Source organism: Salmo salar, chromosome 09, assembly GCF_965601325.2.
Source record: "Salmo salar chromosome 09, fSalSal1, whole genome shotgun sequence".
NCBI classification, from domain to species: domain Eukaryota; kingdom Metazoa; phylum Chordata; class Actinopteri; order Salmoniformes; family Salmonidae; genus Salmo; species Salmo salar.
The window spans coordinates 150,488,827-150,516,211 of record NC_138299.1 but is presented as its reverse complement, the minus strand read 5'-3'; the positions used below and the strand labels follow the sequence as shown (position 1 = coordinate 150,516,211).

Here is a 27,385-nt window from a genome sequence, read left to right as displayed (position 1 = left end):
GCATGTGATGTTCAGAACATGCATTCCCACCCAAAACTTCCAGTGAATTTTCTAAATTACTCATCATAAACGTTGACAAAATACATAACAATTATTTTAAGAATTAAAGATACAGAACTCCTTTATGCAATCGCTACGTCAGATTTTAAAATAGCTTTTCGGCGAAAGCACATTTTGCAATATTCTGAGTACATAGCTCAGCCATCACGGCTAGCAATTTTGACACCCGCCAAGTTCAGGGCTCACTAAACTCAGAATTACTATTCGAAAAATTGTATTACCTTTGCTGATCTTCGTCAGAATGCACTCCCAGGACTGCTACTTCCACAAGAAATGTTGTTTTTGTTCCAAATAATCCATAGTTATGTCCAAATACCTCCGTTATTTAGTGCATTCAGGTTACTAACCAAAGGGTAACGCGCGAGCGCATTTTGAGACAAAAAATTCAAAATGTTCCATTACCGTACTTAGAAGCATGTCAAACGCTGTTTAAAATCAATTTTTATGCAATTTTTCTCGTAAAATAGCGATAATATTCCACCTGGACAATAGTGTATTCATTCAAAGAGGAAAATAAAAAACAGCATGGTCTCGTGAAAGCGCATATCCAATCTCTTAGTCACCAGGCAAACCACTGACAAACTGAGCTACAAAATTCTGCCCAGAGACAGGAGACGCCTCAATCCGCTTTCTGAAGGCTTTAGAGAGCCAACGGAAGCCTTAGAAAGTGCTACGTAACAGCACAGATACTGTAGTTTTGATAGAGAACCAAAAGAAGAACTACACATTCTCAGACAGGCCACTTCCTACTTGGAATTTTCTCAGGTTTTTGCCTGCCATATGAGTTCTGTTATACTCACAGACACCATTCAAACAGTTTTAGAAACTTCAGAGTGTTTTCTATCCAAATCTACTAATAATATGCATATTCTCGTTTCTGGGCAAGAGTAGTAACCAGTTTAAATCGGGTAGGGTTTTTATCCGGCCGTGAAAATACTGCCCCCTACAGCGAAGAGGCTAATGTTGTAAATGACTATTGTAGCTGGAAACTGATGTTTTTTATGGAATATCTACATAGGTGTACAGAGGCCCATTATCAGCAACCATCACTCCTGTGTTCCAATGACACGTTGTGTTAGCTAATCCAAGTCCTCAATGGATGTGCGATATCAGACTAACCTGGCTTACATGGAATATTATTCTACAGGTGGTAGGGTAGTGCACTCATCCCATAACCACAAGGTTCAAGCCCCCCTCCTTTAGGCCTTCATTGAAAGTTATCCTTTCTCAATCTCACTGTATGTCTGCAGGACACTACTTGAGAGAAGGGAAATAGTGTAGCTCCCATAGAGCTAGAATCTCATTCTACACGGAACAGAAATATAAACATGCAACAATTTCAGTCAATTGAAATAAACACATTAGGCCCTAATCTATGGATTTCACATGACTGGGAATACAGATATGCATCTCTTTGTCACAGATACCTTAAAAAAAAGGTAGGGGTGTGGATCAGAAAACCAGTCAGTATCTGGTGTGACCACCATTTACCTCATGCAGCCCAACACAACTCCTTCGCATAGAGTTGATCAGGCGGTTGATTGTGGCCTGAACTGGAACACACTGTCGTACGCGTCGATCCAGAGCAGCCCAAACATGCTCAGTGGGTGACATGTCTGGTGAGTAGGCAGGCCATGGAAGAACTGGGACATTTTCAGCTCCCAGGAATTCTGTACAGATCCTTGCGACATGGGGCTGTGAATTATCATGCTGAAACATGAGGTGAAGGCTGCAGCCTCAGGATCTCGTCACGGTATCTCTGTGCATTGTCATTAACAAAATAAAACTGTGTCCATAGTTTGTGCCTGCCCATACCATAACCACCCCATTGGGCACTCTGTTCACAACGCTGACATCAGCAAACCGCTCGCCCACACAACACCACACACGCTGTCTGCCATCTGGCCGGTAAAGTTGAAACCGGGATTAATCTGTGAGGAGCACACTTTTCCAGTGTGCCAGTCGCCATCGAAGGTGAGCATTTGCCAACTGCAGTTAGGTCAGGACGACAACCATGCAGATGAGCTTCCCTGAGATGGTTTCTGACAGTTTGTGCAGAAATTATTCAGCTGTGCAAACCCAGTTTCATCAGCTGTCCGGGTGGCTGGTTTCAGATGATCCCGCAGGTTAAGTAGCCTGATGTGGAGGTCCTGGGCTGGCATGGTTACACGTGGTCTGCAGTTGTGAGGCTGGTTAGACGTACTGCCAAATTCTCAAAAATGACATTGGCTTATGTTGGAGAAATTAACATTAAATTATCTGGCAACAGCTCTGGTGGACATTCCTGCAGTCAGCATGCTAATTGCACAGTCCATCAAAACTTCTCTGGCATTGTGTTGTGTGACAAAACTGCACATTTTAGAGTGGCCTGTTATTGTCCCCAACACAAGGTGCACCTGTGTAATGATCATGCTGTTTAATCAGCTTCTTGATATGCCACACCAGTCAGGTGGATGGATTATCTTGGCAAAAGAGAAATAAATGCTCACTAACAGGAATGTAGTCAAATTTGTGCACAAAATATTACAGAAATATGATTTTTGTGCACATGGAACATTTCTGGGATCTTTTATTTCAGCTCATGAAACCAACATGTTGAATTTATATTTTTGTTCAGTGTAGTTCTGTGGTAGCCCGTGTGTTCTGCTGAGTAGGCTGAAGGATAAGAGATAGGCGTGCTTATGTCAAGGCCAGGATGTTGACCATAACAGAGAATGCAAAATGGCCTATAATGAATAGGAATGTTTTGCAATGATGCTGTCTTCATGTTACCTCCTCAGTAAATAGATTTAAAATGCATTAGACCTTCTATCCATCTGATCAATACACTGGGCACAGGCAGACATCTAGCCACCTTTAATTTTCAGAAAATGTCAAGTGTCTATCTGCAGCCAGACAACAGCAGCACAACAATCGATAGCCAGATAAAACACCAGGCACGGTAGACTCCAGCCTCCTCCTTTTAACTACATAACTGGCAGTTCAGTCCCGGTGGACTCAGACAGCGGAGATAATTTACCGGGAGCCATTTCTGAATTATCACACGGCTGCTTTGAGATACCGTCACTGCCACAAACAAGAGACCATTACCCAGTGATCCATTTAGCTGTTTAACTCCTCTGTTGGACCTTATCTCCTTAACATTTGTGTGTGTGAGTGTGTGCATTTCAGGTGTGGTCTACAGAGCCAGACTCCCTTATAGCGCGTAGTCCTGAATACTGATACACCGGCTGCTATACAGCAGATAGGGAGGGATAGAGGGGTGTGGGGGAGAGAAGCAGCAAGACAGAGGATGGGAAAGGGAGGTGACAAAGAGGGAGAAAAATGATAGAGGCAGTGTAGTGACCACAATGATTCCAGTTTACAGCAGAATGGAGAGAGACAGAGAGACTGACAGAAAGAGAGAGGAGCAGTCAGTTTACGAGCTGGACATTTTGGGCCCCTCTCTGTGATTGTCTGGTACCCCCTCACTGAGATGAATTAGTCTGGCATTGGGAAGCAATGTTGGCAGCAGCAGACCAACACACTGTAGTAAATATACCAGACCTTACAGTGACTCAGCTTGGCAATGAAGGGGACTTAAAGGAATAGTTTACCCCAAAACTAAAGTTTCCAGGCCACCAAAGTGGTCTTGAATCTAACGGAGGTATGAAAACTTAGATTTTAAAGTGAACTATTCAGATGTTACGACACAAATCTTTCAAGGTTACCATTCAACACCCTGGGGCTTAAAACTAATTACATGAAGTTGGAGTGAAGAAAATCAAGCAGGCACTTTCCTCATTAATTTGAAGGACATTTTGTTTTTCAATCTTTATTATTTACAATAAATCAGAGATAATAAAACGGTTAATTGGTTCGTATAATTGTCTCATCTTTATCTGATGAGGCGAAAAGCTAATTTATTTCCGAATTCAATGTTTATCAGTTCAGGAGCACATTTACTAAAATCTTGAAAGTGTTTGTTTATCTGTCTCCAGTTTTCTCCAGTATGACACACCAGTTCCCCTGGTCGTGGTAGCTTCTCTGAATGGTCACCCCTCTAACCCTGACACACAGCTCCTCTAGCTCCCCCTTCTGGAACACATGGTAGTAGCGGTGAAACACTTGGCTGGGAGCAGTATTGGGGACAGGGGCCTGGGCTTCAGTGTGGAGGTCTAAAGTATTTTTGGAGCCTTGTTCCCCCTGTTCATCCCCTCCGCTCCCCTGGTTACACCCTCCTCTCCCTCCACCCTTGAAGTGCCAGGGCACCAGAAGGTCCTGGGAGTTGAAGGCAGTGCGGTTGGTGTGAACGCTCAGTTTTGCTGGACTCTCTGTCTCACGGTGGACCTTGGTGCCGTCTGTGGCATTGCCTGAAAGATCCTGTGCCGGGTTGTGGGCGTCTGTGGCATTGCCAGTAAGACTCTTTGACTCCTGGTTGCTGTGGTCCGTGGAGTCGCCTGTAGGACCCTGTTGTCTGGTCTCTTTGAGATATTTGGACTTCTGCTTGTTATATTCCTGTTCCACAGCCCACACATAGATCAGAGCCCGTCCTCCAGGCCTCAGTAGTCGAACAAGTTCCTCAACCACAGCCTGCCTCCGCTTCTACACACACACACACACACACACATAAATAACTCAAACTACACTTGATTAAACATGAAATAAGATATGTTTTAGTTCATGACCACTGACAGCTTGATAATGAAAGAATCTCAATGTGAAATACAGAAATCATTAAATCAAGTTGAATTAAATCACTAAAAGGAAAGCATCTGTCGGTGTGTGTGTGACCTGTGTGGAGAGGTGGTGTATGACTGCAATAGAGATGCAGGCATCACAGGTGTCACTGCGTAGAGGTACATTGAGGGCATCTGACACAAAGGCCTGGAAGCCTCTTTCAGAGCAGATCTGGACCAGAGCACTGCTACGGTCACAGCCCACCTACACACAGGAAGGAGATACAAACACACACAACTTTATTAATCCACCCAGCCCACCTACAAATAAGAGATACAAGCACACACAACTGTATTAGCCCATATGTCGCAGAAGGTAGCCTAGTGGTTAGAGCATTGGGCCATTAACCGAAAGGTTGCTAGATCGAATCCCCGAGCTGACAAGGTAAAAATCTGTCGTTCTGCCCCTGAACAAGGCAGTTAATCCACTGTTCGTAGGCCGTCATTGTAAATAAGAATTTGTTCTTAACTGACTTGCCTAGTTAAATAACGGTTAAATAAAATAAAAAAATAACACACGCAACACTTGCATTTTAATCTAAACTTCCTGATTAGTAATTACTCCTTTTCCACAGTTTTCTGATTAAATAGTGAGAGGAATGAACACAACTACGGATTATAAACCTCCTATATGACCCCAGCCAACCCCATTACTGGCCTGCCTTATCGAGAGAATCATTAAGACTTTCACATCCTCATCAAAGTCACCCAACTTATACCGCATAATGAAAACCAGCAGTGGACAAATTATAGCCAGACTAGCCATCCACAACAACTCACAGCAGAGTAGGAGAGGAGAGAGTGAGGGAAATTGATAGCAGTAATAATCTTTTGAATAAAACTCTTGTTCAGGGGAGAAATGTAATTAAGCTTCATGAGTCATTTGCTCTAGCCTATAAGGAAGGGACTGGGGGAAGGCTGGAGGAGAATTTCAAATATTCTGTTTTATCGTGCGCGCACACACACCACGAAATACACACTCACTCTTGCTCATACACACAGACAGACACACAAAGGTCAACATTTGCATTCAATTCAAAGTAGTGAAGTTATCACTATTAGAATGGCTGAGGGGGGAGTAGAGTCTCTGCAGGTATCCTAATCCATTTTCACAAAAGTAGAGTAGCATTCACAAGGCTTCGCTATGCTGGGAACATCGTGTAGAGACTGTTTTGGAGTCTTTGAACGCTTATATGGTATATCTAAAGCATTGTCTGAGTACCAAGATAGAGGAAAAAGTCATGTTTTTATCCAAATAATAAATGTTTACAAAAATAGCGCAGCATTTATAACTGTCTACTTTCTTCATCAGGCTTCACAAAGCTGAGACGTGTAAAAAACAGGCTAATGGAAGAGCGAGAACAGAACAGTAGGGTCAATAAACAGGACACTCTCTTCCATAGATATTGTTAAAAGATGCTAGTATTTATAAATCACCCTCAGACTCCCCTTACCGCAATCACTTCAGGGTTGACGCCCAGGTACTTTCCGTTCCCACAGCCCACATCAGCAAGAATGCTTCCTGGTTCTAGGGAAGACAGGAAGTGACACACGCGTGGCCAGGGGGAGTGTCGAGTGCTGCTGAAGTGACAAGCGATCTCCTCGTACACGCGGTGCACAAACTCCGCCTCCAGACGGCATGCGTCAGTCTGGCTGCGAGGGAGGGAGGGGGGCGAGGGAGGGGCAGTAGGCTGCTGGCTGTCACAGGCCGAGGGGTAACCTGCACAGAAGAGAGACCCGGGACAAATGGGTCAGCACAGGTAAAGGTACACACAGAGACACATCAATCCCATCTGCTTTTAACAAACAAAAGAGCTCACCACAGTCACATGGTGTGCGGCGCACCTTACGGAAGGTGAGAGAGGTCCTGGTGCCCCTCCTACTTAGGGTGAGGTTACTATGGTTACTGAGGTCAGAGGTCACTGCAGCAGGGGATTTTGGGTCACAGGCTGGCACCACATCAAACTTCCTGGGGGTTATCCTGGAAACCACAGAAAACACTCATTTAAATAGAAATGACTGTTAAGCTTCATAATATATTGTTGATACTTTTGGATGTTTTGAACCTAAAGCATGGATTGCTGTCATACCTGTCCCTAGACTGTTAACAGTGTAAGGAAACCAATGTTATTTTGTAATTTGGTTGAACTGTCCCTACACCCACTAGTCTCACCCTCTTCCTTTACCCCCACTCTCCCTCCCCATCTCTCTCTTACCCATGGGTCCATAGGTATCTGCTCTCTCCCTCCCCATCTCTCTCTTACCCATGGGTCCATAAGTATCTGCTCTCTCTCTCCCCATCTCTCTCTTACCCATGGGTCCATAGGTATCTGCTCTCTCCCTCCCCATCTCTCTCTTACCCATGGGTCCATAGGTATCTGCTCTCTCTCTCTCTCCATCTCTCTCTTACCCATGGGTCCATAGGTATCTGCTCTCTCTCTCTCCATCTCTCTCTTACCCATGGGTCCATAGGTATCTGCTCTCGCTCTCTCCCCATCTCTCTCTTACCCATGGGTCCATAGGTATCTGCTCTCGCTCTCTCTCCATCTCTCTCTTACCAGTGGGTCCATAGGTATCTGCTCTCTCTCTCCCCATCTCTCTCTTACCCATGGGTCCATAGGTATCTGTTCTCTCCCTCCCCATCTCTCTCTTACCCATGGGTCCATAGGTATCTGCTCTCTCTCTCCCCATCTCTCTCTTACCCATGGGTCCATAGGTATCTGTTCTCTCCCTCCCCATCTCTCTCTTACCCGTGGGTCCATAGGTATCTGCTCTCTCCCTCCCCATCTCTCTCTTACCCGTGGGTCCATAGGTATCTGCTCTCTCTCTCCCCATCTCTCTCTTACCCATGGGTCCATAGGTATCTGCTCTCTCTCTCCCCATCTCTCTCTTACCCATGGGTCCATAGGTATCTGTTCTCTCCCTCCCCATCTCTCTCTTACCCATGGGTCCATAGGTATCTGCTCTCTCCCTCCCCATCTCTCTCTTACCCATGGGTCCATAGGTATCTGCTCTCTCTCTCCCCATCTCTCTCTTACCCATGGGTCCATAGGTATCTGCTCTCTCTCTCCCCATCTCTCTCTTACCCATGGGTCCATAGGTATCTGTTCTCTCCCTCCCCATCTCTCTCTTACCCGTGGGTCCATAGGTATCTGCTCTCTCCCTCCCCATCTCTCTCTTACCCGTGGGTCCATAGGTATCTGCTCTCTCTCTCCCCATCTCTCTCTTACCCATGGGTCCATAGGTATCTGCTCTCTCCCTCCCCATCTCTCTCTTACCCATGGGTCCATAGGTATCTGCTCTCTCTCTCCCCATCTCTCTCTTACCCATGGGTCCATAGGTATCTGCTCTCTCCCTCCCCATCTCTCTCTTACCCATGGGTCCATAGGTATCTGCTCTCTCCCTCCCCATCTCTCTCTTACCCATGGGTCCATAGGTATCTGCTCTCTCTCTCCCCATCTCTCTCTTACCCATGGGTCCATAGGTATCTGCTCTCTCCCTCTCCATCTCTCTCTTACCCATGGGTCCATAGGTATCTGCTCTCTCCCTCCCCATCTCTCTCTTACCCGTGGGTCCATAGGTATCTGCTCTCTCGCTCTCTCTCCATCTCTCTCTTACCCGTGGGTCCATAGGTATCTGCTCTCTCCCTCCCCATCTCTCTCTTACCCATGGGTCCATAGGTATCTGCTCTCTCTCTCCCCATCTCTCTCTTACCCATGGGTCCATAGGTATCTGCTCTCTCTCTCCCCATCTCTCTCTTACCCATGGGTCCATAGGTATCTGCTCTCTCTCTCCCCATCTCTCTCTTACCCGTGGGTCCATAGGTATCTGCTCTCTCTCTCCCCATCTCTCTCTTACCCATGGGTCCATAGGTATCTGCTCTCTCTCTCCCCATCTCTCTCTTACCTGTGGGTCCATAGGTATCTGCTCTCTCCCTCCCCATCTCTCTCTTACCCATGGGTCCATAGGTATCTGCTCTCTCTCTCCCCATCTCTCTCTTACCCATGGGTCCATAGGTATCTGCTCTCTCTCTCCCCATCTCTCTCTTACCCGTGGGTCCATAGGTATCTGCTCTCTCTCTCCCCATCTCTCTCTTACCCATGGGTCCATAGGTATCTGCTCTCTCTCTCCCCATCTCTCTCTTACCCGTGGGTCCATAGGTATCTGCTCTCTCTCTCCCCATCTCTCTCTTACCCATGGGTCCATAGGTATCTGCTCTCTCTCTCCCCATCTCTCTCTTACCCGTGGGTCCATAGGTATCTGCTCTCTCTCTCCCCATCTCTCTCTTACCCATGGGTCCATAGGTATCTGCTCTCGCTCTCTCTCCATCTCTCTCTTACCAGTGGGTCCATAGGTATCTGCTCTCTCCCTCCCCATCTCTCTCTTACCCATGGGTCCATAGGTATCTGCTCTCGCCCTTCATCACCAGGAGACTGCGCTCTGGCAACACTACGGCAACCGAGCGGCCTTCAGGATGACGAAAATCCATCACCGTCTGCAATGAGAGAGAAATGGAGCGAGAGGGAGACAGCGAGAGAGAGAGAGGAGAGTGACAGGATATAATGGAATCTCAGACACTGCTGAACCGGTGTGTTACAAAGCAGGAACAGATCACAACTTTCTACACCATGAAATCACAGGCCTTACTGATATCTACATGCTCATACACACACACGATCTGGGCTCTCTTCCTCCTCTCAGATCCTCTGGGGAGTATCACCCCATCAACAGAACCGCTCAGCTGTGACCAAATCAATCCAGAACCAGACAGCTTCTCTATGCTACAACCCCCAGCAATTATTCACACACACAGACACACGCGATGTTTACTGATTCATTACATTTGCCTCACAACTTCCTGTAAAATGATTACTGCAGAGGAAACAAAGATATCCTCAAGTAAGCCTAACCTGTCAGTCCAGATAACCTACTGCACTACAACGTCAGAAATATTAACACATACCTACATGTACATACTACCTCTGTACCGGCACCCCCTGTATATATTGTTCTTTTTTACTGCTCCTCTTTAATTACTTGTTACTTTTATCTCTTATCCATATTCATTTCTACTGAACAAAGACATTGCCAACCACTCAAAACTGCCAACTAGTACATTACAACTTACAAAACTTAGACATCCCTCAAGACACCTCATCACAAATACATATTACAGTATCAAACGCTCACTCAACACTGCCTACTTCACAGCTTCAGAGACAAGGACATGTTTAATATTATACAAGATGAACTATCAGTCAAGGCTGTCAACTTCCTTATAACTTCAGGGCAGTTCACTTCTCTCCTATCAGTCTGGGTATAAAACTTCCTTTCACATGGAGAAGTTCCTTATCATTCTGTCAGACACCAGCATGGTACTCTGTCTATCTGTGATTGATCTTGTGTCGTAAGAGAGGCTGTTGCTAATGGCACCACTGCAGGCACAGAGGAACAATTTTTTAACATTTATTTAACCTTTATTTAACTAGGCAGGTCAGTTAAGAACACAGTCTTATTTACAATGACGGCCTAGGAACAGTGGGTTAACTGCCTTGTTCAGGGGCAGAACGACAGGTTCTTGTCAGCTCGGGGATTCGATCTAGCAACCTTTCGGTTACTGGCCCAACACTCTAACCACTAGGCTACCTGCCGGCCCAAAAAGATGAAGCGTCGCATCCTCTAACCCTGTGGTATCTAAAGCAGCCTCCCTGTCAGCCTGTCGCAGGAAAAGCTGCCCCTCCTGTCAATCATTTACTGACAGTGTCTGCCTTGTAGCTGTGACAGGGAACAACTTCACACAGACATATGGAACCTCTTTCTCTTTCCTACATCTGTCTTTGCATTTCTTTCATTAATTCACCATTACCAAAAAGAAGCAGTCTTCAAAGACACGCATCATCAACTCAGTCTATGAGACGGAACTCTCCACTGTAGTTTGTGTGTGTGTGTGTGTGTGTGTGTGTGTGTGTGTGTGTGTGTGTGTGTGTGTGTGTGTGTGTGTGTGTGTGTGTGTGTGTCTTGCGGGATACTAAGCAGCATTGTGAGGGCCTCTCCAGCAAAGAAAGGCCTTAAACATAACTAACCCTCCATTAGACTGCAAAACCTTTACACACACATGTGCAAACTCACACTTCCCCATCCTCAATCCTTTAATTAGACTGCTACAGTAACACGCTCACAAAAACTCTGAAAAGCTTTTTCAGCGCATTGAGAGAGAGACAGAGAGAGAAAAGGGTGGGGGAAGAGAGAGGATGGGGAACATAGTACAGACTTAATGTTCTGTGAGGAAATTAAAACAGATTGAAGATGTACCTTAGCACCCAGGCTTAGGGAGAGGATGAGGTCTTCAAAGGCAGAGTGAGTGTCCACATGAGGAGGAATACCTAACAGCAACACAAATAAACCATAAGCTCAATGGTATGCCTTTAAACACCAGCACTATTAACATGACTTATCCAAACATCAACCAGTAGAAAGGTCTATAAATTACCTCTGAATAACTGACATAAGGATTGTGTTCATTTCCAGTTCCACACACTTTACAGTCTGATTCTACAGCAGCATTGATTCTACCTTCATTGTCCTCTGCCTTCTGACTGCAGAGCACGCTGCCCCTGTGTGGTCAAGGAGGGTACTACAGCTGCTGGATGAGATTACACTCACCTTGTCCAGACTGGTACTGGTTCACAGTCAGCTGGTCTGGCATGACTTCTGTGTGTCTGTCCCTCACACACCTCTCCAGCACAGGGACACACACCTGGGGAAGACCTGGGAACAAGACCACAAACATCAATTTATAGCAAGGGAACCACTGAGTATATTCCATACACAAACACCATACAATATTATGATGGTCATAGGGACTGACAAGACACACACACCTCCAGGTAACGGTTTGTCTTTGTCCACGTTGTTGTTGTCATAGCGAAACTCGTAACCAAAATGCTTCACTCTCCTGTGCTTCAGGACTTTCTGCACTGGAAGACAAACAACAATTATTAGCCAGTGACTGAAACCTGCACAGGCACTGACAGTTGGTTGATTGGTTGTTTGGGGACCTACATGGTGAATATGTAACATACCATCTGGTTTTTTTTGTTGTCGTTTAGCAATGAGCTTATCCAAAGAGACTTATATGATCAATTAGGGTTAAGTGCCTTGCTCAAGGGCACGTCGACAGATTTTTCACCTAGTCGACTCAAACCAGCAACCTTTTGGTTACAGGCCCAACACTCTAAACTGCTAGGCTACCTGCTGTGTGACAGTGTTTGATTCTGGAAATGGTCCTCTCAGGTCCTATACAACCCGGAATGTTGAATAAAATGACATTTGAACTTACTCTGCTGATTGTCCGTGGTGTTGGTCAAAATATCTACAGGAAAGTATTGTTTGCCTGACTTTTTAGAGCACCAGTACTGAAGTTTACATTTCTATTCCCTGGCACAGGCACAAAACCATGTAAACACCCGGATGACTTTGGTTAGTATGCATGGTTCGCATCCGTGTACTTGTGTCTTCAGTCATGAGGAAACATCTTTTTTAACTGCCACACACATAGACCGTTGTTTTGAAGTTGGTTGAATACTTTCCTGTTGATATTTTGTCTCAAATTTCAACCAGCTGTGGGACCAACATCACAGACAAATGGCAGAGTAAGTTTAAATATAATATTTTTCAACATTAGTGACAGATAAGGGACGTTTAGGATCGTTCTATATAAATGTGCGTGTGTTGTCTACACACATTCCGTCACTAGTTGATTGGTTGACTGATTGATCAGAAGGAATAACATCTTTAAAACATCTGAACAGAGCCCATGCGATGTGTCTGTGAAGGAGTGGTTTAAATCCGACTGCTCACCAGTGACATTCTCATCGTGGGACGTCCAGTCTATAGCATCCAGCAGGAGAGCCTCTTCCTCTGGAGACACAAACTCCTCAACCAGCACCAACCCTGGGGGGAAGTCCACACACCCCCACAACTCACTGTCCACTGCAAGGAGACAGACACAAACACAAGTTACTACAGGGAGCATAACACACACCCCATTATTTAAAAAAAAAATCTCAATACGGTGACCCCCACACACATCTATTTACCTGTGTTGACATAGCTCAGGTACAGAGTGACAATCTGGTCCCCACACTGCAGCTGTCGTCCGTTGAGGGCGTGTCCTCTCTGGGCGCTGACCTCTGACCTGTAGGTCACTAGGGCGTAGGGTTTGTGTGGGGGCATAACCAGGGTTTCCACCTCGCCGACCTCTCCCAGCACGTCCTGGAGCTGCTCACGGCTCACACCGTTACCTAGGCCACCGTTAGCCACCACCAGGCTCTAGAGAAACATCAATGTAGCTAGCATTACAGTCCTAGACCGTGTCGGTGTTCTTTTCTCAGATTGCTACCTAGTCACATTGCACAGTATATAGCTATTGTATTCGTGTTCAGTCTACTTTATAAAACGTACAGATGTGTTCTTGCTGTCTAGAAGCTAGCTACAGGTGCTAGCTACAGTAGCTAACACGTAAACTAGCTTACTCTCCCGCAAAACAAAGACTGCAGTTATTACCTTGGTGGGCTGTGATACTGTGCTTATACCCTCATGTTTCAGTAAAATATGACTGGCTTTGATTTGCTTTCGGATAAGTTTCTTCTCCTCTTTACTTCTCCTGACAGCTTTCACGTTTTCAGAGCAGGGCTCCATGGTGTAACTACTAAATACGTCCCCACTGTTACACAGACCTGAGAAATGTTTCCGGAATTACGTAAAATACCTATCCAGGCGTTGTTGTAATATCTGGAATGCCTCAGCAAAACCGAGGCAGAGGAATGCGTCTCATACAGTCGTGTTCCCCTAATCAGACTTTGCGAATGCATGCCAGATCTTACAACCCCTGGATAGGTATTTTGCGGATCAGGTAATCACATCATATGCTATAGCGATCTGGTGCTAGTCCTGCTAACACCAGCCTCACTCTAAATTCTTGAATTGTGTATAGTCATGTGGGTCGCCTGTCAACCAGGCTATAATCTGTTGCTAGACTGCACAGTTGATGACATTGCACACAATCATTGGTTGATGCATGCAACGCCTGAGCAAGGGAACCAATCATAGGAATATGATGCCCAACTGTCCAGTTGATGACGTCACCATTGGTTTTGTTTTGTATTCCCATTGTGATTGGTCCCTGAACCCATAGGAGACGATTTTGAAATATAAAGGCCTCCTTCCTTTTTCTAATCCGTAAAACTGGAAAAGGGCTGAAACGCTTTGGCATTACTTTTATAAACTTCCACTGCCCTCAAAGAGTTGCTGAATTTTCTCTTCTTCAGTTTGCTCCTCAAGTCATTCACCTCGAAGAGCATGGTAACGGCAGTGTGCCCTTCACATTATTCCCATTATTTATTTGTTTAATTTAAATTGATGAATTTACATTCAAGTTATTATTGGTACCAGGTCTAGTGACTCAAATCGGACTACAGCTACTTGCATGTGTTTGATTTGTGAAGGATAGTGAATTGGGCACGGTGAATCAGTCTTACCTAAGTCTTAATGTTGGGTTTGCAGGTGACTGCCGATTGACTGATCTTCAACGATCCTTGCGTCTTAAATAACTTACTCATTATTATTTGTTGGTCAGTCAGTCTCAATTTCCCCATGATACATTATGGTTTTGAGATCCTTTTGTTGGTCAATTTCTTCAACAGATAATCAGTTCTATATAATTCTCAAACGTATATATTAGTAGTAGAAAGGAAACACAGACTCTTTGTTTAAGTATTACAATTCTCCTTTAGTAATACAATTGTAGGCAGAAGTTGGTACAGAGTACGGTATATGATAGCTCTCCCCAGGTTCTGCAAAATGTCTAAGATATCCTGTAACTCATATAGCCTCCGCAGTCCTCCTTGCGTGACTTCCCTGGCAACAACATTTGAATAAATCTAACTTCCCCCTGACAGCAGCAACCATCTTGTCAGCAATTAAAAGCAATTAAAAGCTCAGAAGTGGGTTTGACCGAAACTTGACCTTTCATCACAAGTATAGGGCCATAACAAGGTGAACGAGTCCAAGCATCTTCTGACAGGTGGCTGTTTTCATCAGGCCTGCGGCAGCCTTGTGTTCTCAGAAAACCAGTCGTATTCTCAGAATCCAGGAGGAGTCTGAGCGTAGGCGTTTTCCGCCTTCTGATTGTGTCTGAAGGGCACAACACTCAAAACAGGCGTTATCACACACACAGAGGTCTCCTAAAGAGGATACCTTACAGTTGATCATAACACAATTTATTAATCCTTTAAAAGGTATGAGGCCTTGGTTTAACCCCTTCACTTTCGTACACGGGTAGGATCCCAGCTAGCACATTTGCTTCCTTGGAAGTTGTGGGAATGTATGTTTTTCCCATTGGTCCTGGGAACGAAGCCATAAGTTTCCTGACCGGTAAAAATGAACGTTTAAGGGCTAGGGTCCTTTTTTCAGAATTTCCGCCTGACTGACGTGCCCAAAGTAACCTGCCTGTTACTCAAGCCCAGAAGCCAGGATATGCATATAATTGGTACCATTGGATAGAAAACACTTTGAAATTTGTAGGAAAAGATCCAAAGAAAAACCAACCAGAATTGTTATTTTTTGAGATCCCATGCTCTTTCAATGGAAAGCTATGGGACCTATGCAATTCCAGCTCCCAGATTGCAATTCCTATGTCTTCCACTAGATGTCAACAGTCTTTGTTCAAGGTTTCAGGCTTGTTTCTTCCAAAACGAGGAAGAATTTTGAGTTTTGGTACAGGGAGTCACAGTTGGAAATCAGTCTGTGGGTGTGCGGTGAAGAGGACGCGCACTTGCTAATTTTACTTTTCTATAACATACTTCTTTCCGTATGAAATATTATAGTTTATTTACATTTTAGGGTACCTGAGGATTAAATAGAAATGTAGTTTGACTTGCTTTAAGAAAGTTTAGCGGTAGCTTTTTGGATTCCTTTGTCTGCATGTTGAACGAGTGGATTACTGAAATCGCTGGCGCCAACTAAACAGACTTTTTGCAAAATAAAGAACGAGTTTATCTAACAAAACGACCATGCTTGTTGTTACTGGGACCCTTGGGATTGCAAACAGAGGAAGATTTTCAAAAAGTAAGTGATTATTTAATGGCTATTTGTGATTTTTATGAAGCCTGTGCTGCTTGAGAAATATGTTGATGTGGGCGCCGTCCTCAAACAATCGCATGGTATGCTTTTGCTGTAAAGCCTATTGTAAATCTGACAATGCAGTTAGATTTACAGGAGTTTAAGCTTTTAACCGATATGATACTTGTATGTTCATAAATGTTTAATGTTACAATTATTTATTTGAATTGCGCACCCTCCAATTTCACCGGATGTTGTCGACATGTGTCCCGCTGACGGGACGCCTAGCCCTAAGACCTGAGAAAGGAAGTGGAAATTTCGCCTGTTCTGGGAACATTAACTTTTAGGTTGCAGGGAGGTTCTGATAACGTTTTACTATGGTCCCTGAAAGTTTCCTGGGATATTTTATTAATGTTCTGAGAACGGAAATTATAAGTTATTTGGATTTTTTTGTATAACTTCTTGATTAAAACTTTAACTGAATGTCAAGACCTTTAACATTGCTATCTTTTTTGAACACCAATAGGACACATGGAAATTAATTTCCTTAGGCATTAATCATGCAAACACATGTATTTTTTACTGTGACATGGCATCAGTGAGATTTGAACTTATAACCTTTGGTTCTCTATCTATGGAATTAGTCCACTGTGCCACCAGGATAGAGAGAGCCTGCTATAATTTTTATGCATGCAAAGCTGTTCATTTTAGTCTATTCAAACAGACCTCATTTCAAATAAAACAAGCAATCATTAATATCAGGTGTGGCCAATTAGTAGGCACGCCCAACACACATGGACTCACTTAGCAAGACAGAGGCTAGAGAGAGAGAACTAAAGTTTTCTTGTGGCTTTTTATAAAATGTTTTCTTAACGTTCTCGGAGTAATTAGAGAACATGACTTTAAATAGAACCGTTTGGAAACTTGTTGGAAACGTTATGCTGAGGTACTGAAATTCCCACAGAAGAACGTTGTTTCTTAACTTTCTCTGAACTATTTGAGAACATTCCCAATGTCAAACCAGTTGGAAAACATTCCTAGAACAAAATTAAATTAAATGTAACCTTGTTTGAACTTGTAGGATACCTTCTGTTAAAGTAATTATATATATATTTTTTTTCTTAAATGTTCTGAGAATGTTCCAAAGCCAAGCAACTATCCTGCACCAGAAAGTTGAGTGAAGGTTGCATGCAGAATAACTATAGCCATTAATACATGCATTTCTATAGCTCCCCCCCCCAAAATGTTACACTTGAGGAGTACCAAGATGGCTGTGCGGTGCTTCAATACAGCACCCCCGTCAGTCATCCAGGGTTTATACAAATCATTGTAATAAACATATTGTTCTCAAAACGTTATGTGCTAGCTGGAATGTTCCGTTAATATGGGGAAGAGGAAATGGAAGGATCTTCCACTGTCCAGTATCATCACTGGACTGACTATTGGATTTAAAGTAACATGAGACTTCATCTGGTCTCCAAATATAACAATAGCACAGGAGACTGGTCATAGATTGACTCTGAAGAGGTGAGTGAGGCCTACATTGTCTCTCTTTCACAGATTCACTGTTTGCATTCTACCCCAATTAGTTTGTATGTGTGTCAGTGTGTGTGTATGAGGTCCACTTGGCTCTGCATCGCTGACAGCTGCATATGGCTCTAAGAGGAGTCCAAAATAGAGAAAACAGGATAACCCTCAAATTGATGAGACATGGGGATGTCAACAGGCCCCTGACCACCATTCCATGATGAGACATGGGGATGTCAACAGGCCCCGACCACCATTCCATGATGAGACATGGGGATGTCAACAGGCCCCTGACCACCATTCCATGATGAGACATGGAGATGTCAACAGGCCCCGACCACCATTCCATGATGAGACATGGGGATGTCAACAGGCCCCTGACCACCATTCCATGATGAGACATGGGGATGTCAACAGGCCCCGACCACCATTCCATGATGAGACATGGGGATGTCAACAGGCCCCTGACCACCATTCCAGGCATTCTGAAGGGGTCATGGGTGTGCAGTGTGCATAAGTGTAAACAATATTAGGTTAAAACTAGAGTTTAGTGTGTGTGGTTTGATATTGCTTCTGTTGCCCCTACTTACTCTTCGAGGGATTAGGTCTGGGATGCTGTTGTTTGTGATACATTTGTAAAAGCTCTGAACCCAAATTAAATTGGATTGATTTGGTAGGACACAAGCAGTGTTACATAACCCAGCTGTTGTTTGGTTGGCCAGACTGTTTCCATAACAGAGGGTTCCCCCTTGCCAGCATAGATATGTCTGTCAGATTTAGCGAGATGGCTGAGGACAGGTGAATGCTTTGTTATCACACATGCACGCACGCGCACACACACACACGTGGGGACCTAAAATGAATTTCCATAAATTATATTTAACCTTAACCCGTAACTCTAACCACTAACACCTTATCCTAACCCTAATTTTAACCCTAAAACCCTTAGCTTAAAATAACCTTTTTCCTAGTGGGGATGTTGGAAATCCCCAATAGTGAGATTTTTTTCATTTATTTTTTACTATCCTTGTGGGAAAGTTTTGGGATTTTAGGTCCCCACAAGGATAGAAGAACCAACACACACACACACACAGCAGGCAGAAGGGGATTCTGTACTCATGGTTTTGATGGGTTTATTTGAGGACTGGAACTGTAGTGTATTCAGGTTTGTCACCTGGGAACCAACACATGGTCAAAGTACAGTGTACACAATCAGTAAGAATGTGTACATACGCTAGTGTAATTATGTATGTTTTCCACCTGGTCCAAGAGCATCACTCCATGTTGATATTTCCCAGAACACTACATCAGTGCTGTCTGTGGTGGCAGCTGGACACAGATGCAAGGGCTCCATAATTCCAGTAAGAGACAGTCCCCTGGATTATATTAATCCTCTTGGAATGCCTATGGAATCCTGGAATGAGAGTGGCTCAGGGAAAACTCTCTCAGCGGTCCTGCTGTGACCCCTGTGTGTGTGTGTGTGTGCGTGCGTACATGCAGTGTGTGCATGCAGGCGTGTTGCGTGTATTTATGGATTGACCAGAGGGCAGGTTTAGCAGCAGATTTGTGATAGCAACACTCTCCTTAAGCAGCTGTCGAATATATGGCTAGTTGTGAGGTTAGCTGTTGTGATCTGTAACAAGTTAGCCTGTCAGTTATTACAACAACTGTTGTTTCTGAAAGGAATACTCCATGGCAGTGTGTGACAAACTAATATTCTTTCATTATTAGCTAATGTCCTGTAACACTTAGAAGGCACACCAATACACCACCAATCACCAAAGCACAACAACGTACATGATAACAAGTCACTATCAAAGTCAGTGTGCAAATGTTTCTCAATCGCAGCACTACTAAACATCCATAACAACCTTATCAACTGGGTCATTCCACCAATTAAGTGCCTTTTTGAGTAATGAATTTTAAATGTTTTATTTAACCTAATTCTAACATTCTGTCATAAAGAGCTTGCAAGTTATGCATTTCACTGTACTTGTGCATGTCACAATAGAACTTGAACTAAAGAGCAAATGTTTAACTTAATAAAAAACACTTTTTCCCATCTCCAGCGGTTGATGAAAAATAATTGCTATAGTAAGTGCCTATTAAATGCCGGGTTGACCGTGTCAGGGTTGACCGTGTCAGGGTTGACCGTGTCAGGGTTGACCGTGACAGGGTTGACCGTGACAAGGTTGACAACTTTATCTTAAATCGTTCAGAAATCCCCCTTGTGACAGGGGGAATGGAAGCTTGTGTGCAACAGGAAGAGACAATTGAATACAAGCTTCACAATTTAAAAATAATTGTTAATACATCTCTAGCCTGTTTATCTATGGGTAACAGGGTTGACATATTATACACGACCTGCTCAGTTTTCCACCACAAAACACCAGAAAATGTCCAAAAAGAGTAAAACCAGTTCACCTGCTTTTAAACTAAGATTTGACTATCAGATGTTCAATGTGTCTTTTGATATATTTTTTTTAAGGAATAATTTCACCATATTAAAATGAGAGTTCAGTTTATTTAACAGGGTTGATGTTAAAATGAGGGACTGGATTGGAATCACTAACATTAAATAATTAATAATCTTCAGAAAGTCTATTCATATTAAAAATCAGATTCATTGAATTCCAATGTGGTCTATTTTAAAGGCTGCTTAATTTAATATAACAGGCTTTTAAAATGCAATATTTCATTTTAGTGCCCATGTGGCCCACTAAAAGGTTACAGGGAGTCATATAATCTATACTCCAGCCATTGGTTATTGTGTGAGATTAATCTATAACCAAGCCATTGGTTATTGTGTGAAGTGAATCTATAACCAAGCCATTGGTTATTGTGTGAGGTGAATTCGTAACCAAGCCATTGGTTATTGTGTGAGGTGAATTCGTAACCAAGCCATTGGTTATTGTGTGAGGTGAATCCTTAACCAAGCCATTGGTTATTGTATGAGGTGAATCCTTAACCAAGCCATTGGTTATTGTGTGAAGTGAATCTATAACCCAGCTATTGGTCATTGTGTGAGGTGAATTCGTAACCAAGCCATTGGTTATTGTGTGAGGTGAATTCGTAACCAAGCCATTGGTTATTGTGTGAGGTGAATTCGTAACCAAGCCATTGGTTATTGTGTGAGGTGAATTCGTAACCAAGCCATTGGTTATTGTGTGAGGTGAATTCGTAACCAAGCCATTGGTTATTGTGTGAAGTGAATCTACAACCAAGCCATTGGTTATTGTGTGAGGTGAATCTATAACCCAGCCATTGGTTATTGTGTGAGGTGAATCCGTAACCAAGCCATTGGTTATTGTGTGAGGTGAGTCCGTAACCTTGACAGGGGGTGTTTGTCTGTTTTTGTATTTCTATGTTCAGTTTCTAGTTTTGTATTTCTAGGTTGGTGTTGTTTGGGTTGATCTCCAATTGGAGGCAGCTGATCCTCGTTACCTCTAATTGGAGGTCATATTTAAGTTGATGTTTGTCCCATCTGTTTTTGTGAGTATCTTTTGAGTAGTGTGTTTTCCTCTCTGTGTCACGGATTGTTGTTTTGTTTTTTTGTGTTTCAAGTATTTCGTGTATTGCATTTAGTTTCACTATAAATAAATATGTGGAACTACGAACACGCTGCATTTTGGTCCGATCCTTCAGACAGCCGTGACAGAATCACCCACCTCCAAAGCACCAAGCAGCGTGGGCCGATGGACTGAACACGGGAGGACATCCTGGATGGAAAAGGATCCTGGACGTGGGAGGAGATCCAGGCCGGAAGGGATCGCCTCCCATGGGAACAGGTGGAAGCAGCGAGGGAGGTACAGCGACGAGATCAACAGGCAAGGCAACAACGGAGGCCCGAGAGGCAGCGCCCCCCCAATTTTTTTTGGGGGGGGGGCACACAGGTAGATTGGCGAAGGCGGTTTTAAGACCTGAGCCAACTCCCCGTGCTTACCGTGGGGAACGAGTGACTGAACAAGCACCGTGGTATGCGGTGATGCGCACTGTGTCGCCCATGCTCACTCACAGCCCGGTGCGCTCGGTACAAGCTCCTCACCTTTGTCGTGCTAGAGTTGGCCGTCAGCCAGGAAGAAGTGCGCCGGCTCAGCGTATCTAGTCTCCAGTGTGTCTCTACGGCCCAGGTTATCCTACGCCTGCTCTACGCACGGTACCCCCCGTTCACCAGCACAGCCCAGTTTGTCCTGTGCCAGCGCTCTGCCCTTGCTGGGCTCAAATAACCATCCAGCCAGGATGGGGTGTGCCAGCCCTAAGCTCCAGACCTCCAGTGCACCTCCAACGCCCAGTACGTCCTGTGCCTCCTCCTCGCACTCGCCCTGAGGTGTGTGTTACTAGTCTGGCGCCTCCTATGCCAGCCCCACGCATCAGGCCTCCAGTGCGCATCCCCAGTCCGGAGCCTCCAGCGAACTCCTCAGTCCAGAGCTTCCAGCAACACTCACAAGTACGGAGCCTCAAACGACGCTCCTCAGTCCAGAGCCTCCAGCGATGCTCCTCAGCCCGGCACCTCCAGCGACGCTCCTCAGCCCGGCACCTCCAGCGACGCTCCTCAGTCCAGAGCCTCCAGCGACGCTCCTCAGTCCGGAGCCTCCAGCGACGCTCATCAGTATGGAGCCTCCAGCAACGCTCCCCAGTCCGGAGCCTCCAGCAACGCTCCCCAGCCCGGAGGCTCAGTGGGTGGAGTGGGGGTTACTCCCCGAACACGAGCCGCCTCCATGGGCGGAGGCGCTAGAAAAGAAGGTTCTGGGTACTGCATATGAGCCGCCATAGACATTAGTCGCCCACCCTATCCTCCCTTTGTGTTTTGTTGTTGGGGGGGGGGGGGGGGGGGTACTGTCATGTCCTGACCATAGTAAGTTGTTATTTTCTATGGTAGAGTAGGTCAGGGCGTGACAGTTTCTAGTTTTGTATTTCTATGTTGGTGTTTGGGTTGATCTCAAATTGGAGGCAGCTGATCCTCGTTACCTCTAATTGGAGGTCGTATTTAAGTTGATGTTTGTCCCATCTGTTTTTGTGGGTGATTTATCTTTTGAATAGTGTGTTTTCTTCTCTGCGCCACGTTTTTTTTTTTTTTGTGTTTCAAGTATTTTGTGTATTGCATTTAGTTTCACTATAAATAAATATGTGGAACTACGAACACGCTGCATTTTGGTCCGATCCTTCAGACAGCCGTGACAATAGGCTTACATTTTTTACATCAAAAACAACTTTCTATCGCAGGATTCAAACTTGCAACCTTTGGAATTAGAGGCAGATCCTTACACCTGTTGTTTTTGATGTAAAAAATGTAAGCCTGTCCCGAACCTTAACATGAATAATTTGGAGTTAATGCCTAACCTTAGGATTTCACCAGAGCAAAACCGAAACCTACTTGAAGGTAACAGCGCTCACTGTTGCCCCAAATGGATGGTTTCCACATCATCTCCCGATGTCCTCAGACAACATGGATGGATGTCGATTACTGACTTGTATCACGGATGACCTGGCTGTAAGGTTAAGGTTAGGTTTAAAATCAGATTTTAAGACTTTGGTCACGAGCTGGCATAGGCACATTCTGCAGAGCTGCCTTCAGGGCAAGACTCCTGACAATAAATGCCAACCTGCTACAGAAAGGGTAGGAGCTAGTGGAAGGAGCATGGTAGGGACAGACTGGTGTCGTGTCTTTGGCTATGCCGGATTAAGTGATATGACATGCTATCCTATAAAATCCTTTCTCTGTAATTAATATCACCTGATTAGCTAATCATGTAAATGTAATTAACTAGAAAGTCGGGACACCACGGAAGAGTAAACTCTTAGACTTAGTAATATTTTACATCGATAGCCGTCAATATTAATCGTCACCTTATTCAGTCTCATATGAAAGTTGTAAATTCTTGGTTATCTTCACGAACCCTGGCTAACAAGTTGAATCAGCAATACAAAATTGGGTTTAATTATTTATTTACCAAATACCTAACTAATCACACAGAATTACATATACACAGAATACAAATTGTCATACAGAAAACGTCCCTGGTGGACGGAACCTGTATGAGGCTTGTTACACAAAGAGAGGGGGTTGGGCTTGAATGAAAGAGCGGGAAGAATGAGGAACAAAGGGAGAAGCTGTGCTATCGTAAATACAGAATCTTATGCATTCTAAATTACCGCCCATTTGGAAAAGGAAAATGCAATAAATATTTACTCTGAGCTGCGCTTCGGTAGATTGGTCGTAGATGCTGGCCGGGTTGGCCAACAGAGATCTTCCTGTCCTCGGAAGAATGTCTCTGGTGGTAAATTGGATACGTTGTAGTATCTTTGTTGTGTGTTAGACTGGATCCGTCGTCCGTCCTTTCCTATCCCACGTTTACAGCGGCCGCTGCTAACTCAATGGCTAGGAAGTATCACTTCTGTAGTGAATGAGAGTTCCAAGTTCATACCATTCTTTACCAAAGCTCACGCTGAGGTTGGCTTAGTTCTGTACTTGACATGTGAGTCCTTTAAACACAGAGGCTGCAGACCTCACGTACCCGGAACAGCTGGTTACCTTTTCGTCAAAGGCTTATATAGTGGAGAGGGAGAAGGGTGTGTTTCATAGTTTATAACCCATGTCTCTTCACAGGGGTGGGCCACTGATCAAGCAGGGCACTTTCCTTATGAAAACCCAATTCTCTCATTTGGAAGCTAAAATTACATTTAATCTTCTAACAAACAGTTTCAATATCAAACATTTAAATTGAACAACAATTCCATGTGAATCTGATAACTAGAATGTGTAGACTTTCCCAGATACAGTTTGTCGTCCTGTCATCAGTCATAATGTCTCAGATGACAACCGAACTGACATCCATACTCATTAAGTTCCAATGCATATTTCCAACTGGTTCTATTACCGAAATATGGTTCCTTTCCCCCACTTGTTTGATGTTCCCAGACTCTCTATATTTAACAAAGGCTATTCAAAGTCCTTCAGTAGGGTCAGAGAGAGAGGGGAAGGGAGAAAGGTATTTATGGGGGGGTCATAAACCTTACCCACAGGCCAATGTCATGACACTGGTCATAGGGCAATTCTGGCAAAATATCAAGTGGGCCTGTCTAAACTCTAGTTTTGGCACAAAATTATAATTATTCAGCTAATAATGGGGGCCTCAAGATAGAATGGGCGTAAAATGCCCAGGTCTTTTCTGGTTCCAGTCCATCCCTGGAGTAAGGTGTTTTGGGAAACTGTTTTAATTTGTCACCAGAAAATTCAAGGTAAACTTCTTCTCCCCCCCTTTTCAGATTCCACCTTCAGAGACTTTGGCCTCCCCGACAGAGTGACCTGCCCTTCCAAGCAAGGTGTGAGGACCCTCATCCTTCCTGTCTCCACACACTCCCATTCTTCTTCTCCTCTCCTGCCACCCCTCTCAGGGCAGAATGGTCCGGTCTGTGCAGGAGCTGTTTCTGAACTTCACAGTAGTCTTAATCACTGTGCTGCTCATGTGGCTCCTAGTCAAGACCTACCAGGCCTGAACCACCAGGGGACAGATACAAGGGGAGAGAGATGAAGGGCTGAGAAATGGGGGGAACTGGGTGGTACATTCTTATCCAATTACTGCAGTTGCAAACAATCTTGAAAGCTTATTGGGCGACAGGTAGCCTAGTGGTTAGAGCCCGGGCTGCTGGCATCATCCTAGATGCCATTGCCTGCTGTTGTGCCCTTGAACGAGGCACTTGACCCCCTACACTTTCTCTGCGGCTGATCCATGCGTCTGACCCATTGCTTCCAGTCCCTCGGGTGTGTGTTTGTCTCGGGGGGTTGGGTTGTGAGCTTAAAGGCACATTTCCATTAATGTACAATATAGTTAACGGACAATAAAGTACAATACATCGTATATTATCTTCATTCTGAAACATAGCAGTTGCACATATTAAGTGAATACAAGACATATTAAGTGAATACAAGACATATTAAGTGAATACAAGACATATTAAGTGAATACAAGACAAATTAAGTGAATACAAGACATTGAAAGGTATAGATATAGCTTCACTGCTTCAGCTGTCTGCTAAGAAAGACATGCAGTTCCTCACTCCTGCCTCTTAGAGGGACTGTTGTGTTAGAGATGAGTTGGCAAGCATTCTGTTTACACGCTCTACAATAAAAATAACTGTTATTGTACCCAAAATGTTTTCTCTTGTTTGATGCATCCAACATTGTTTTAAATAATACATCTGCACGAAAATCATGACAGTAAGCAGAGCACACACCCTACCTACATTCTTTGAAAAAAGGGTTACGAAAGGATTCTTCTGCTATCCCCATAGCAGAACCCCTTTTTGCTTCCAGATAGAACTCTTTTGGTTTCCACGTAGAACCATTTTGGGGTCCATTTAGAACCCTCTGTGGAAAGGGTCCTACATGGAACCCAAAAGGGTTCTTCAAAGAATAATCCTATGAGGATAGTCAAATTATCATTTTAGGTTCTAGACAGCACCTTTTTTCTAAGTGTAGAGAACTTCAGCTGGAATAACGGTTGATTGTGTGATGATGAAACAATAACAACAAGCTGTTTGTTTTGGAAGCTAAACCCCTTGTCTTTATACACATAGTTAGGCCATGGAAATCAGCAATGCAACACTTCTAAAGCACACTTGTACGAATATACAGTATAGTATTTTTATTTGATTGAAGACATAATATATTAGTCCTATGCGCTCTTATCTAATGTGCACTTGTATTGATCTAAATCGCTTGATCATGATCTGTTTTATTTCATCAGTTCTTAGACAGTATATCAGTGGATTGATCAGGGGAGGGAGCAGGCTATACAACATGATAATAACAATACGTAAATCAGTGCTGAATATAATGCCGATATTACTGGACAGATAAATAAAACACCTGGGGAGATAATACAGGGCAATGATGATCAGCTGACCACTGCAGGTAGAAAGGGTTTTGAGGCGGCCTTGGGTGCTCGCAATCTGAAGAACTGCCACAATAATAGAGCAATATGAGAATATAATAAAAGCAAGAGGTCCCAGTAATGCCACCATTGCTACAACAAAAGCAGGAAAACTGTAAGGGGCCCTATCAGTGCATGCAAGCATTGTTATAGCGATATGATCACAGTAGCACTGCATGATTTTGTTTGAGTCACAGTAAGGAAGAGGATAGGCCCTAATTACCATTGAAAGAGAGGGAAGGTGTGCAAGCACCCACGCAGTGACATTGAGTATATGAATACTGGAGTTGTTGATAATCATTGGGTATCTGAGCGGGAAACAGATTGACACGTATCGGTCTAAAGCCATTATCAATAGGAGAAAGCTAGTTACGGATCCAAAATAGTGAACTAAGTACATTTGCAAAAAACAACCAAAGAAAGAAATTGCTCCCGCCTGAAACCAATATCTGGCAATAATCTTTGGTAAAGTGGTGGTGCTGAATAGTACGTCGGACACAACCAGATTCAAAATGATAAAATACATTGGTTTATGGAGAACGTTATGAGTTGCAAACAAGATAATAACAACAACATTTCCTGTTAAAATGCAGCAATAAACGAGGAATAATACAGTTGAGGCAAGGCCGTAGAACTCCGGCTGAAGTCCCGGGAACCCAACGATGACAAACCCAGTCACAAAGCTGTGATTCCCCACTGACATGATGACGTGTTCTCTTAGAACCACCACTGGAAAGTAATTAACATTTTATGTTATAGTAAACTATCCATCATTAGAAACTAGAGCAGCCTAAGAGTTTTTATCAGGTTTTTGTCAAATCAAATGTAACATTGCTCATAATACTGCAGTGTCAAATCCTAAATTGACGTATGCATATGTGCCTTTCATGTAAATCATGCATATTGTCAATCGAAGATTTGAACAAAGAAATGTTATGAGTGCAGATTTCATGTTAGGATTTGGCCCATTGTGCATTTACCAATAATTATTTCAGCTCACAGACAGAATTGTTTTACAATGCCAAC

General features: G+C 44.0%; 3 protein-coding genes across 3 annotated transcripts; 1 reads left to right on the top strand and 2 right to left on the bottom strand.

Moving 5' to 3' along the window:
- Positions 1-3,843: 3,843 nt before the first annotated feature.
- alkbh8 (alkB homolog 8, tRNA methyltransferase) lies at positions 3,844-13,458 on the bottom strand. The gene is made up of 11 exons (NM_001140331.1): positions 13,344-13,458; positions 12,878-13,109; positions 12,639-12,770; positions 11,660-11,755; positions 11,442-11,546; positions 11,091-11,161; positions 9,167-9,273; positions 6,599-6,759; positions 6,233-6,498; positions 4,834-4,983; positions 3,844-4,644 (listed from the first exon to the last, which is right to left on the bottom strand). Exons 2-11 carry the CDS (start codon positions 13,011-13,013, stop codon positions 4,027-4,029), a joined length of 1,842 nt encoding a protein of 613 aa, NP_001133803.1. The 5' UTR covers positions 13,014-13,109; positions 13,344-13,458; the 3' UTR covers positions 3,844-4,026.
- Positions 13,459-13,984: 526 nt separating this feature from the next.
- sln (sarcolipin) lies at positions 13,985-25,579 on the top strand. The gene is made up of 2 exons (XM_082956438.1): positions 13,985-14,141; positions 24,693-25,579. The coding sequence occupies exon 2, from the start codon at positions 24,828-24,830 to the stop codon at positions 24,921-24,923; it is 96 nt and encodes a 31-aa protein (XP_082812564.1). The 5' UTR covers positions 13,985-14,141; positions 24,693-24,827; the 3' UTR covers positions 24,924-25,579.
- Positions 25,580-25,870: 291 nt separating this feature from the next.
- On the bottom strand, positions 25,871-27,074 carry LOC106613185 (olfactory receptor 2AT4). The gene has a single exon (XM_014215191.3). It carries the CDS (start codon positions 27,060-27,062, stop codon positions 26,112-26,114), a length of 951 nt encoding a protein of 316 aa, XP_014070666.3. The 5' UTR covers positions 27,063-27,074; the 3' UTR covers positions 25,871-26,111.
- Positions 27,075-27,385: the final 311 nt, after the last annotated feature.